Genomic DNA, 13,750 nt, shown 5'->3' on the forward strand with positions numbered 1-13,750 from the left:
CTTTAAGTGAACATTAGCTAATGTCACAAAACTACAAGAAGAGTGCTCAGGAGTGATTAAAATAGATGAGTATTCCAGTTGTTGTCACTGAAATTAACAAGACTATTCATTTGTTTGGATTTACTCAGTGTGTTTTTGCAAGCCGTGATGTGACTTTAGCAAGACCAGGGAAGTGATCATCCCCTTACTGGTGAGGCTGCAGCTTGAGTCCTTGTTCAGTTTTGTGCCCGTCCTTCCCTACAGAACAGACATTATGCTGGAGCATGTATTCAGAGAAGGAGAGCAAAGCTGCTGGAGGGTCTGGAGGACAAAATATACAAGCAGCACTTGAGGGAGCTGGGGTTGTTTAGTGTGGAGACAATGAGCCTGAGGGGAGAATATATCTCTTTCTAGAACTCCCCTGAGAGACTTGCAAGACTCCTGGCATCCATTTTCATAAGAATCATTGCACCTTTTTACCCCAGTCTCTCAAGGATTTCCTTGAGGTGGGGATGCAAGGGCAGAACATTGATGAATGATGTGATGGGAAACTGCTGCTCTTCCTCTATGTTTTATATATATATATTTTTTTTTTTTAATATAGTATTTATTTTCTACACGCTATAGTATTTATTTTCTACGCACATACACAAACATATTTGTATGTATTTGCAGTCTGAAGCAGATAAAATGTATAGTTTTGGTCAGTTTAAATATGGTGTCCGAGGAACAGATAAATGGAGAATGGGTGAGGCAGCAGAGCATTGAAAGGTAGAAATCACAGTAATCAGGATAGCATGCTTTTTACATTTGTATCTTTTTGAGAGCTGGAAAGTTTTATTGGAAATGGTAAATATATGTTAAAGTGTCTGGAATTGATGACACATGGTGATGAAAAGTATTCTGATAGGAAATTCATTGTTCATTGAGGGGTGCCTACCATTAGGAGAAGTGTAAATGAAGTACACCTGCTTACTAGTAAAATCCATTGAATTCAGTGGACCACACAGAGCTTACATGGAAGGGCATCTGAATCCTGAATGGCAAGTCGGAATATACAGGCTGCAGATTCATTGACCCCCTTCTAGCAGCTGGCAAAACATGTCCAGCCATCTTAATTCTGTTTTGTTCCTCTTTACAACTTCATAAAAATTACTTCTGGCTTCCTCACTATGCTGTGATTACTGGCTGACTCCCGTATGTTGAGCAATCATGCTTTCCAGCTTTCTCATATGTGAAAGTTGTTATTTCTGATTCATATGATTTTTGTTTACATTTCTGAAATGTGCCTATCAAGCTCATAAGGCCAGACTTCTGAAAATATATATGTAATATATTCCCTAAACTTTGCAATGTTCTCTCAAATGCCACCTCTGTAAAATAATTTTTTATTGATTGTTGAACTAGCTGTGTACTTCAGTTTTTCTGTTCTCCAATACTACTTTTGCTTGCATGCTTTTTTCTATTTCTTAATTTTTTCTATTTTTTTCAGGGCCAGACTTTCTTCTCACTGTGTTTAACTGCTTTCAACCTTCATGCCTTATCTGTTTTTTTCCTGATTAAATAATTTAGTTAGTCTCTTGATTTCAATTTGCCATCCATAAAGTTGGAATAAAACTACTTTCTGAATCAGTGAGGGCATAATCATGGGTTCATTAAAAATGAGGACAGCTAAGACCCAGTGGCTATATGAGTACTTATCACTGATTTAAAAATCTGGTTTTCACTAGGAGTTTTTCACCGAGGTAATGTTAAGCTATTTCAGATTCTCACTCATTTTCTAGTGATACTGGGAATAAAGAAGATTAGGCTAGTTTATGGCTCTCACAATGAAAGTGGAGGATAGTGTAGTCTTGTACCTTTCTGGTACTCTTGTAATGAAGATGTAATGAAGCTATAGAATAACATAAGTATTCTATGACGAAGACATGGCAGTCATCTTACGCATAAATTCCTGAATTAGATAATGGTCAACTTATAGTGGTAACTAATGGTAACTAATAGTGGTATACTGGGTTTGCACAGCCAGGTTTTTGGTAGTGGAGGCTACAGAGATTGCTCTTGTGAGAAGCTCCTGGAAGCTTCCTCCATGTTTGGCAGAGCCAAAGCTAGCCAGCTCCAAGATGAACGTGCCACTGGCCAAGATTGGGCCAATCAGAAATGGTGGTAACATCTCTGTGATAACAGATTTAGGAAGGAAAACAGAACTCATTGTGCAGATATAACTTCAGCTAGAGAAGAGCCAAGTGAGAACTTGTGACAGGAACAACTCTGCAGACAGCAAGGTCAGTGCAGAAGGAAGGACAGGAGATGCTCCTGCAGGTGCTGGAGCTGAGATTGCTCTGCAGCCTGTGGTGCAGAGCATGGTGAAGCAGCTGCAGCCCATGGAGGATCACAGGGATGCAGAGATCCACCTAAAGCCTGTGGAGGAGACCCACACCCGAGCAGGGGGTGCCTGAGAGGAGGCTGGGACCCCATGAGAGGCCTGTGCTGGAGCAGGTTCCTGGCAGGGTTCTGCTGGGGAGAGAAGAGCCCACAGCAGAGCAGATTTCCTGGGAGGATTTGTGATCCATGGGGGACCCAGGCTGGAGCAGCCTGTTCTTGAAGGACTGCACCCAGTAGAAGAGTGACCCACCTTGCAGCAGTTTGTGGAGGACTTACCCATGGGATGGACTCACATTGGAGAAGTTCATGGAGAACTATCTCCTGTGGGAGGGACCCCACACTGGAGCAGGGTAAGGATTCCCCTTCCTGAGCAGTGGGAGAAACAACATGAGATGAACTAACCAGAACCCCCATTCCCTGTCTCCATGTATTGCTGGGGACAAGGAGGTAGAGCTGGGAAGGAGGGAGGAGTGGGAATAAGGTATTTTTAAGGTCTGTTTTTATTTCTCATTATCCTGCTCTGATTTTGTTAGCAATAAATTTTGTTAATATGTCTAATTCAAGCCATTTTCATTCATGAGAGTATTTCATGGGTAGTCTCTCTCTATCCCTATCTCAGCCCATGAACCCTTTGTTGTATTTTCTCTCCCCTGTCTAGCTGCACAGGAGAGTGAGTGAGAGACGTTGGTGAGTGCCTGGCATACACACAGGGTCAATCCATGACAGTGTTTTTGGTGCCATGATTTGGATTCAAATTGAGGTTGCTGCCACCACAAGAACCTGATGCAGAGAGAAGATGATCACATAATTGCTTTACACTTGACTGATTGCTAATGGGATGATTTCCTGTCAGGCCAGAAATTGAGAACACTGATTTCAGTGAAGTTACTCCCTTGCACAATGTGATCAGACTGTCCTGGCTATGGCTGGGGAAATCCAAAACAAATTCTCTGAACTCAGTCACTACACAGCTGTAAACAGAGTAGAGCATTTGACTTTATTTCTCTGACTAATAGGAGCATTTCCTCTAGGGGCACCACCATTGTGAGGAAATAAACCCCTAAACACTTGTAGGTCTTTCAAGAAGACTTTTCTGCTTTTGATCAATTTCCTTATGTGTCCCTAGAGACAAAAAAACCCCAACTTTTATACTGTAATATTGTACATAGCCAAGGCCCCTTTTTTGCATTTATCTTCTGTTGTTATTACTATGTTCCTCTGAGGTGACCAGTGGTGAATTATAAACTGGTTTATATTGTTTTCTAAATCATCCAGCCCTTGGTCTTCTAATTCTTTCCTGTTGGTAAGGGGGTTTATATGTTTCTATCTAAAGTGCTTATTTTCCATTTGATTTGTTGTTAGAAATTAACAAGCCAATAAAACCTCCAAACAGGCACACATTTGGCTCAGTCTGCTTGGCATTTGTTCATCCTATGTAGCTAACCAAAGAAAGCCAATCCAGACATAGTGTTTTGCCATTGGGTCCTGGGAGCCAGAGTGGCATTACAAAGAAACTTAACACATTCCTTGTTGCATGTGTAAGATCAGCTGTAGGCTTATTTTAGCTTTTTGGCTCTGGTTCAGGCCATTGTAATCAATACCTGGCATAGATCAAGATTGGCTATGATTTTTTTATATTGTCTGCATAAGAAAAGATCTCAAATATAGAGAAATTCAGACTGATGATACATTTAAAAGGCACGGTGGTTTCATTTATAGCCAGTAATATCAGCTTTTTCAGTTCATTGTGTATTTTGAAATATTTGAAAACAAGGCCTATTTAAGAGTCAGTCAGACTTGGGTCACAAAATTTAAACATCAAATAGAAATTTAAAACAGCTGTGTTTAAAATATTGAAGACAATTAAATGTATCCAAATGAGCTGGGAAACAGTCTTCTTTTTTTGTGGCATAAGACATATCTGCTTTGTGTAAGAAAACAATACAGAAAGGCAGCAATTCCTTTCAGTTGTGTGTGAAATCACCACATGACTGAAACAGTACAGCTATGAAATACAGCTCCTGTTAGGTCAGATGTAATGCTGCACTAACACATCTACACTCTATACACAGCTGTATACTGAGCAGAAATGTTGACTCGTGTTCCATGTAAGTCAGGGATCTGGGATCTATGCATCATGTATCATAGCTTGATGCAGGTGTGACTGAAGACATCTGAACACAGGAAGCAGTGCCTTTCAGGAAGTCTACAATTGTACCAGTTATTTCAGCACACATAAAAAGCGCAAGCATTTTTAGCATTGCAGGAGTTGATTACATGAACATTCAGGTTGTTAAACGCCTCTAAGAACATAACTTAAATGTCTCTTATCTTCCAGCAGCTGAGTAATTATTCCCTTGTAAACCTTGTTTAAGCAGTACCGTATAGCACTTGCAGAAAATTGCCTTCACCTTTATAACTCTGTAGTTATAACTACAGAGCCAGTGTCTTTGCACATTTATATGCACATAATTACATCCATCTGCTATAATGAGATCAAAGAATGTTTATTTTAACTGTTAATCCAAAATGAAGTCAATAGTTGCACCAGTTTGTTACTTAACAGCTCGAGATTGTTCTTTGATTCTGCTCCTGTCAGCCAAAGATTATATTTGGAATTAATGAAATTTTTATATTTTTAAATCATAGCTGTAATTGCATCTCAACCCCTTCAGCTTGAATACAAATGCTGAGTTTGGATTTTTTTGTTGTTTAAAAATCAACATTGCTTCACAACTGACAAACAGTGAACAACTTCCTTTTCTTTTCAAATTTGAGCATAAAATCAGCAGATGTTTCTGAGTAATGATTACTCAACTGAGTGGTCTCAGTTAAGTTAGCTAAAAAGACACTAAGAATGAATGAAGTTAGGTAATAGAAGCATTTCCACTGTGACACTGATATGTGCTATAGGAAAACAGCTTGTAGTGATTCAGTCCCATTTTAAGTCAAGAGGACAAATAATTTTGTCAAAATACATAAGAATTAAGTCAGTATAGAAGGACTCCAGAGAACAATCCAGCTCTATTCCTTCCAGTAGCATCCCAAGCTAGGAAGATGATGCTCTGTTCAGGTGGGTCCTGACAGCTGGCAGCACACTGGCCTCTCCACCTTTGCATGCACAGTCCTTACTCAAGAACAAAGTTCTAAACTTGCTGGCATCAGCTTTGGCGCATTTATGGACTCAGCAGGAGCTCTTATATTTGCTGGCTTCCCTAATGCAAGATTGTTAGAAGATATGTAAAGTTTCAGATATACACATCAGGATTTTAAAACATGGATATTCACATACATTCCAAGGTCACGTTGTAACTTGTGGAATTTTTACAAATTGTACTCATCCTTTTCAATTCTTAGTACTAATTTCATTAGTTAGGGCTTACAACATCTTTAAGAAAAGGAAGATGCAGCTCCGTAGTTTCGAAGGAATTATTAAATCATGCTAAACTTTGGACAATGTGCGTTCATTTCCGTAATGAAAAGAGAAGATAGAAATCGTGGTCTTCTGTAGAGGTCAAATGAGGATATTTAGCTCAAGGACTCGTCGCGCCATCTCTTGGTGGCACCTGGAAGGCCCAGGAAGGGTGTTCCATCAGCTTGAGGCATCTGCTTACGGAAAGGATTGCTGGGCTGTGTGGCCAGTCACTGGGCTCTCACTGCCACTGCAAAGATTGTCAAAAATACAGTTAACGAAAGGACTAAATCAGTTTTCGACGTGCCAAAAGTTACTACTGGCAATTTTTTGTCAATTTTATGGCTGTTGGAAAATAGTCATCTCACGAACGTGAGCACCATGATTTAGACGTTCACAGTAAATCGCTTCATCTCCACAGTGGCACATTCCCGTGGCAGGAATCGCCACCTTATCTGCCATATACGGACGAGATACAGAAATGTTTGAGGCAGTAACCGTGTTTTAGGAGACTCTCAGCCCGTTACAGGCAGAAATAGCAGCTGGCGCTACAAACGTGTTGAAAAATCGCGTTTGTTATTTCCTGCCTGCGACGTGCCCACCATCACCTGCCGTCCCTGCGCAAGTCGCGCATTCCCTTGCTGTCTTCCTCTCTTTGTTTTTGCAAAGGGGTTCATCGGGGGCTTTTCGGAGAGGCTTGTTGGTGCGGGGCGCGGGGCGCGGGCAGCGGCCGTGGCGGAGCTGCGGTCAGGGCCCGGCCCGGCCCCGCGAGCCGCGGCCAGCAGCGGGCCGGACGCGTGGCGCCGCCGGCCGGACCGCAACCTGTTACTTTAACGGGGGGCGGGGCGGGGCGGGGCCGCGCGGAGGAGCTTGCGCACCATTGGCTGTCGTGCGGGGCCGGTGCCGCCCCCGGCACTTACTACTGTGTCCCTCGCTCAGTGTCAGGCAGGAGCGCGGTGCGCATGCGCGGCGGGTGCTGCGCTGGCCGGCGGGGCTGGGGCGAGCGCTGGGGTTGCCGCGGGCGGGGAGCGGGAGCGCGGGGAGCGGGCGCGGGAGCGCCGGGAGCCGGAGCCGCGAGCCAGAGCCGGCAGCCGCCGCCGCCGCAGCCGGCCGGAGCAGCAAAACAGAGGATGCCTGCCTCCCGCTCGCCGCTTCTCTGCGCGCCCGCCATCTCCTCCACGTCCTCATGAATTAGGGCTGCGCGGTGGGGGTGGGGGACGGCAGCGAGCGCCCCGGCGAAACCGGCGCCCCAGGCATGGCCGGCTCGGTGAGTGAGTAGCGCGGGTCTCCTCCAGCCCTCCGCCCCGCGTTGCCCGGCGCCGCCGGGAAGGGTCTGGCGTGACCGGGAATTTCTCTTCGCATGCGGCTTTCCCTGCCTCCCGCTGGTCCCGGTGGCGGCGCGGCGCGCGCACGCACTTGGAGGGAGCCGTGGTCCTGCCGCCGCAGCGCGGGCAGCGAGCGCGGAGCCGCCGAGGGCAGGACGGAGCGTCCCTGACAGCGGGCCCCGTGTCGCCTCTCCGCGCGCTCCCGGTGACATCGAGGGCCTGTCCTACGCCCTCGCCTGTGGGGCCGTTTTTTGTTGTTGCAGCGGTGCCTTGCTGGTTTTGCCAACTCTTCCCCCCCCCCCCCCCCCCCCCCCCCCCATCCTTTCTGCCGTGTTTATGGTACGGCTGTGTCCGTGTGTCCCCGTACTGCCCGCGATGGGTCCGGTTCCCCCGGCCGCCAGCCCCATCTCTGCTTGCTGGGGCACTCACCGGCCGCTCCCGCCTCTTCCCCCGCAGTGTGCCGTCCAGGTGAAGCTGGAGCTGGGGCACCGAGCCCAGGTCAGGAAGAAACCCACCGTGGAGGGCTTCACCCACGACTGGATGGTGTTTGTCAGAGGGCCTGAGCACAGCAACATTCAGCACTTTGTGGAGAAAGTCATCTTTCACCTGCACGAGAGCTTCCCCAGGCCGAAAAGAGGTAGTGGGGTCTCCCCTGGGATGAGCGCTTGCAGGCGGCCCGGAGCGGGCGCAGGCGGTGGGTCTGTGCCGGTCTTGGTAGAGAACAAAAGCGGTCGCCAGTGCGGTGGTGGGCTGCTGAGGTTCTCTCCCGCCGCTTGTAGGGCTGTCCGGGGTCGGGAGGGGCTCCCCTCTGCTATCCCCTCTTATCCCGCGGGGATGTCCGCTCCCGGTTGCCTGTGGTCGCAGAGCTTGGTCCGGCCGTGCGTCTGGGTCCCGACTCCTTCTGGTCTCTTGGTTGTGGGTGGCATGGAGCTAGCTTCTGTCCCAGCGTAGGTCCTCACTGGCGATTTTTGCCCACGTGTTACTTCCTACTGGCCGGTGTTGTTTTCTCCCGATGTCCTGAATGACTGGAAATAAGGATGCCTGTACATGTGTGGCTGTTCCGACTTTGGTATCTGTGTTTGGATTCCTTCAACACCCTGCGTGTTCATCTCCTGAGTTTCATCTTTTCGTGAGTACATAAAAAAGTCTCAAAAGGTGCATTTGTGGTGCATGCGTGGTGCATTTGTACCCATACAAGTTTGGCTGGGAGACATGTAAGAAGCCTTTTGTTTTCAGATCTCTTTCCTGAGCTTTTGCTTGTCTTTATTATTGTAGAGGCATTGGTTGAGGTAACAGTACAAATGAAAGAAGTGAGCAGGTTTATTTATCTGTACAGACCCAATATTTAGGCATTATCTTTCATTTGATCTGTTATCTTTATTGGCATCTCGTACTACTCCAGTTCCTTAGAACAACATCATCATAAATTGTGTCTGGCTGGAGCTGGAGGGGGATAAATTGAATGTTCATGGAGCAAAAGACAGGAAAATTTTGAGTGTTGAGATAAAAAAGCTTTGCTTTGTGGTAGGATAAAAACATATAGTTTTATGTAATGTTTCTCAGTTGGAAAATACCAAGCTGTGACTTTTTATATCAGTGACTCTGTTGTCTCTAGAATCCTTTCCTTCTCTTAAACATCAGAGTGTAAGAATTACATTATTTCAGCTCCAGAGTTTATCCTCTGAAGTACAGGCTATTAAATCCCTTTTATTTTCATACTGTCAGTGTATTTTTTGTATCTATTTAAAACTGTGCAGTACTACACAAATGGTTTTCAGTGAATTGCATGAAATACTGCAGTCTTATTGTTGAATTAAATTGCCCAGCTTGTCCTGGTGAGTCTTCTTCTTGCTTTCTTCTATTTCTTGTGTAAAAAACATGACTTTAAGTCAATCTAAATTGTTTGGCAGAAAGACTTCTGAGAACAGGTCTAAGAAGCCTAAATAGCTGAGATAGTATTATTCATATTCAATGAATTAGATAATGTATCATTAAATCAGTGGTAGAAATTGTGCTTAATACTTGAAGCCTGGTCTACATAGGGGTTGTTGGTGGTCCTCTCTGCTTTTATTATCTCTGCTATATTTAGTTACTTGCTGAAACATGAATCTGCTTCCCAAATTTGGTTGCTAGGTGTGATGTGGAGCTTGCTAATAAGAATGTAGTTCAGGACTTTTGCAAGTGAGGGATACATAATTTGCTGCTTGCTTTGTGTCTCCAGCTGCTGAGTTCAGTTACACAGTTATTTAAGTAATTGTTTTAGAGTGTTTATTTTGGGGTTTTGTTTGTATGCATAATTTTCATGGTGTGGCAACTGCTGGGAAGGATGCCCTCTTGTACAGCCTGGGAGGGGACTTTTTGTACAGTGCTTGTACCTGCCTTGGATTTTAGGAGAGCTCTGCAGCCACTCTCATTCAGCAGATTATAACCTGGGTGCCAGGCACTCCATTCACTTCTGGGCTTTGCTTAGCCTCCTGAAACTACTGATGCTGAAGAAATTTCAGGTCCTTGAAATCACACTGGGGGAATGATCTACGCATGAATTACCTAGAATGTTTTCTGCTATTGTAAGGTGTTTAAAAAGGTGGTGGGAATGTGTGCCTTGTAAGTGATAGCAGTCTGCCTTTCTATTTTAGAAGTACTGGTAAAGTTTTTGACAGAAGTATTCTAAGGTGGTTTTTTTTGGTCTCTGTAAATTTGGTCAGTGTATATCAGTTTGGTTTGATAGCGCAAGTGTTTTATTATTTAATAGGAATGATAATGCATGTTTGAAGAGTTAGTCAGAGTACCTGTTTTCACTTTGTCTGCAGTTACACACTTTATTATTTTAGCATAGGATAACTTACTGCTTTGAGATACTCGGTAATTTTACAAACTTTTCCTGAGCCATGGGTTTAGCATGCTGAATTTAGGTGTATAAGATTAATCAAAAGCAAGCACTAGTATACTGGCAAGCCATAATAACACCTAGTTGCATGATAAGTGTTCTTTTTATCTCTGCATACATGATAAGAGCGGCTGCTCTGAGATGTATGCATATTAGGAAAAATTTTAGTTCATTAGGCCTGTCTGTAAATCTCATGGATCAATTTGAAAATAATAAATCAACAAGCTAAGATAGGTGTTATTAGCTTAAAGTTCTTTTGTTACTAGATCACTTTTTATTAGAGACACAGTAATTCCAGCTACCAGGGGAGTCAAGGGAGATAAATTATTGCCGGGTCATTTGCTTTGCAAATTTATGAGAATAGCTGGATAAACTGTCAGTTTGCCAGCTACAACTATGGCTTTGCTTATCTGTTTATGCTAGAAATTTTGGAAATACTAGATGTTGGCAGTGAGTTTGCAAAGGTGTGTCCAAGTGTTTGTTCTGCTAATAGTTGCTACAGAGCAAGCAGGGTCCTGTATCCCAAAGTTACTGTAGTTTTAAGGTGGCAACATTACTGGGGTGGTGTTCAGTTACTGGAGTGCAAAGCAGCTTGGTTTGTATGTGTTGGCAGGATGGAGGGGTGATGGTGACCAACAGGGGACAAAGTGTAGATAAGCTTGAGTGACCTAATAAAATAGTATTCTTCATCTTTCAGTCTGTCTCACCTTAAAATCCTGAGCTTAAGACAGTGGTTTTATTGCTTTCTGTTTGCCTTATGATGACTGAGTGCCTAAGTTTATCCTTGCATGGTGGAGCATACAGGAGTGTCCAGTGATTTGTCCTTTTTACTTCATCCCATTCAATGGCCTGCTCTGCTGTCTGATTTCCATGAGTAGTTTCATGGAGGGGCAACAGGACTGCTAGTCACATTATAGAGAGTAGAGTCATCCCCAGACTAAATTTTGAGTAGTATTTTCAAGACAAAATCTCACTAGGATCGTCATACAGTCAAAAATGCTGCTGTTTGCAAATCTTGTCTGCTGATGTAAATTAGTTGAGAGAAGATATGGAGAATTTTTAAGAGTCTACCTTTATTTCAAAGCATGTTCTGCTTATCTTTCATCATTCATATGAAGAAAATCAGCCTCTGTGTAGAAATGAAGTATTTTAAAGCATGTCTGCGAAACAAGGTGTGTCATCAGATTTTGGTTAGTTTTGATCCACTGCTATACTGCCTCTGAAAGAGGGGCTGGTCTGTCATCGTAATATGTTTTGCTAATTGCATGGATGCTAGGCAATGTGGAAATATTTTCTTCTTGCCCAACAAATGCTGATGCTCTTCAACAGTTGTCTGACTTACTCTTTCTCTTATGGTATTGCAGTTGGATAAGGAAACGTATCTCTTATGTTTTGATGGCTCATGAGTACATCTCAAAATGGTGTTGGAGCTAGAGTGTTCTGAGTGGTTAAATTTCTGTTAATCAGTGGTACTTTTTGACAAACTAAATTTTTCCTATTAAAAAAAAAAGAGAGGGCAGTATTTCTGTGCTAATAGCTTAGTCAATGTGAAAATTTTGGTTTGGTCACTGGAATGTTGTAACTTTAAAAGTGGGAGATATTGCTTTTCTCTGTGGAGCTGAGATCAGTGCTGCTTAGTGCATCTCTTAGTTCAGTATGTTTTACAATGATATGGCAAAGTGGTGGAAGTAAAGCTGCTTGGTGTTCTAGTACAGAGAGGACCGGCTGCAGTTGGCTTCTAGAAAGTTCACATTTCCAGCATTGGTTGTTTTCATTAGGGTAGTCTGTTAGTGCAGAATGAGATTTCAGTGAATCATAATAGTTCAAAACATATTTAGTTACTGTAAAAGATGCCTTTTGCTATTCTTGTTAAATTATTTTTCCTTTTCATGATTTTTAACTGCAAAATAAATACCTTCTTGGGCTCCAATTAAAGTCATTTAGAGTCTTAACTCTATTAATTTTAGTGAACTGAGTGATGTGAGGATGGGCACCCATAAGCAGATTCTTCCCAGATGATTGAAGTTTTCCTTTCAGACCAGCTAGTGCAGGCAGACCATCAAGATTACTAAACAGGCAACCAGTTTCATGATGTGTATTTTATTAGAATATTTAGCTACACTTGTAAGAACTTAGATCAGTTACAGGTCTGTTTTCTTTGCTTTTTTCCCATCTTAAATTTGCCTGAGCCTAACCATCTAAGTATGATAGGCACACAGGAATTTATTTTTCATCAATCTAACAGATAGAGGTTTCATACTGCATCTTTTAGGTTAGTTGTGGCTCTTAGCTGCAAAATGGTGAAATGACTGATATCTAGTGAGGAACTCCATTTGTTTAGCAGGAAACTCCTGAATCTTAATTTTGCTACTACTGAGTATGAAGGTGAATGGCTTTGACAATACACGTGTGGTTTTAGGTTCACTTTCTAATTCAGCCAGTAGCAATTCAAAAGGGTATTTTGCAGATTTAAAAGAAAGTGTTAGGAGTTTCAATACAGAGAAGCTATCATGTTTTATTATTTACATGAGTGACATCAGTAAATAACTGGTGGTTTTGATTTTAAGATACTATGTGTACAGAAAACCTGGTTTCTAATAATTAATTTCGCCTCGTTGGTGTGGCTCAAAAAATGATGACATTTTAAGCCAATATTTAGGCTTTATTTAGAAGTAAACAGTGTGGAAAAAACTGGGAAATAATAGGGCTGCTTCATCCTTCAGTGTCAAAAACTTTTCTAGTCTATTTGCACAGTTTTTCAGGTGGTTTAGTTGTGTGAGTTATGTGTTCAATGTGTGCTTATTTTAATTTAATGGGAGGGTTGCTACTCCTACCTACATTTGTTCTCCCTGTAAGCATGTTTCTGCAAGGGCAAATGCTGATTTCTGTATGAAACTGCCAATCAATTCTGACTCTCAAGTCATAAAAGGTGAACCTTGGTTATTTCACATTAAGTTAAATTTGTATAATGTTTAGTGGCTGAAACAGTTTATTTAGTCTTAAGAAACTCTAGTTACTTCTTACTAAAGCTACAAAATAATATTCATTGATTGTAGCTCTTCTAGATTTTAGATGGCAGGAAGTGTAGTTTCAGGGCTGTTGACCAAAAGATTTTTGGAAAGGTGTAGAGTACTACTTGCTTGAAGTAGAGAAAAACAGATTATTCTGTGTAAGATCACTATCACTTTTTTTTTTTTTTACTAAGACAAGGGAGAAGATAGTAAGACAAGGGAGAAGATACCTCAGTATTAAAACTGGAGTTAGTTGAATTTTTTGAAAAAAATGAAAACAAGTGTGTTGTTCAATAATTATTGTTATGACTCTATTTACATCTGTACAGTTTTTATCCTCAGAAAGAGAAATGTGTCAGAAATGTTTAAAGCATGTATTATTTACAGTTACAGGTTAGGCAATATGAACTGCAGGTATAATTGTCTGTTTAGATTTCATAAGTTGTGAAATGTTGGACATAGATTTGTTACTTTTTTTTTAGTGGTACTGTTTAAGTATGAAGGCTATTTTTGTAACTATGTTGTGCAGTATGGTTAGAATTTGGTTTTTATGTGTTGTTTGATTTTGGGGCTTTTATAGTTTTTATCTCAGGTTTGGGGGAGAAATGTTGAAGAGGATTAATCTGTTCTTTGTTCTGGTAGTATCTGTAAAAAAGACAACTTGATACATTTGGGTGGCAACCTGAATGTAAGGCTTGCTGATGATGCTTGCAATAGCTGGGGAAAACACAGTTAATTTATACATGTTTAA

The 13,750-nt window shown here is 42.4% G+C and overlaps 1 protein-coding gene and 1 long non-coding RNA gene across 3 annotated transcripts in view; one reads left to right on the forward strand and one right to left on the reverse strand.

The window, feature by feature from the left end:
- Positions 1-4,850: 4,850 nt before the first annotated feature.
- Positions 4,851-6,586, reverse strand: LOC119695618. Its single transcript, XR_005255290.1, has 2 exons — positions 6,385-6,586; positions 4,851-6,026 (listed from the first exon to the last, which is right to left on the reverse strand). It is a non-coding gene; the product is annotated as an uncharacterized LOC119695618 (long non-coding RNA).
- A 193-nt stretch (positions 6,587-6,779) lies between these two features.
- The window catches only part of MLLT3 (MLLT3 super elongation complex subunit), a 117,100-nt gene continuing 110,129 nt past the window's right edge, over positions 6,780-13,750 (forward strand). For both annotated transcript variants that reach the window (XM_038123607.1, XM_038123610.1), the window contains exons 1-2: positions 6,780-7,043; positions 7,558-7,738. In XM_038123607.1, coding sequence (XP_037979535.1) covers positions 7,032-7,043; positions 7,558-7,738 — 193 coding nt within the window. In that variant the 5' untranslated portion in view covers positions 6,780-7,031. The remainder of the gene's footprint in view (positions 7,044-7,557; positions 7,739-13,750) is intronic.

This window comes from Motacilla alba, chromosome Z (genome assembly GCF_015832195.1).
Source record: "Motacilla alba alba isolate MOTALB_02 chromosome Z, Motacilla_alba_V1.0_pri, whole genome shotgun sequence".
Taxonomy (NCBI): Eukaryota; Metazoa; Chordata; class Aves; order Passeriformes; family Motacillidae; genus Motacilla; species Motacilla alba.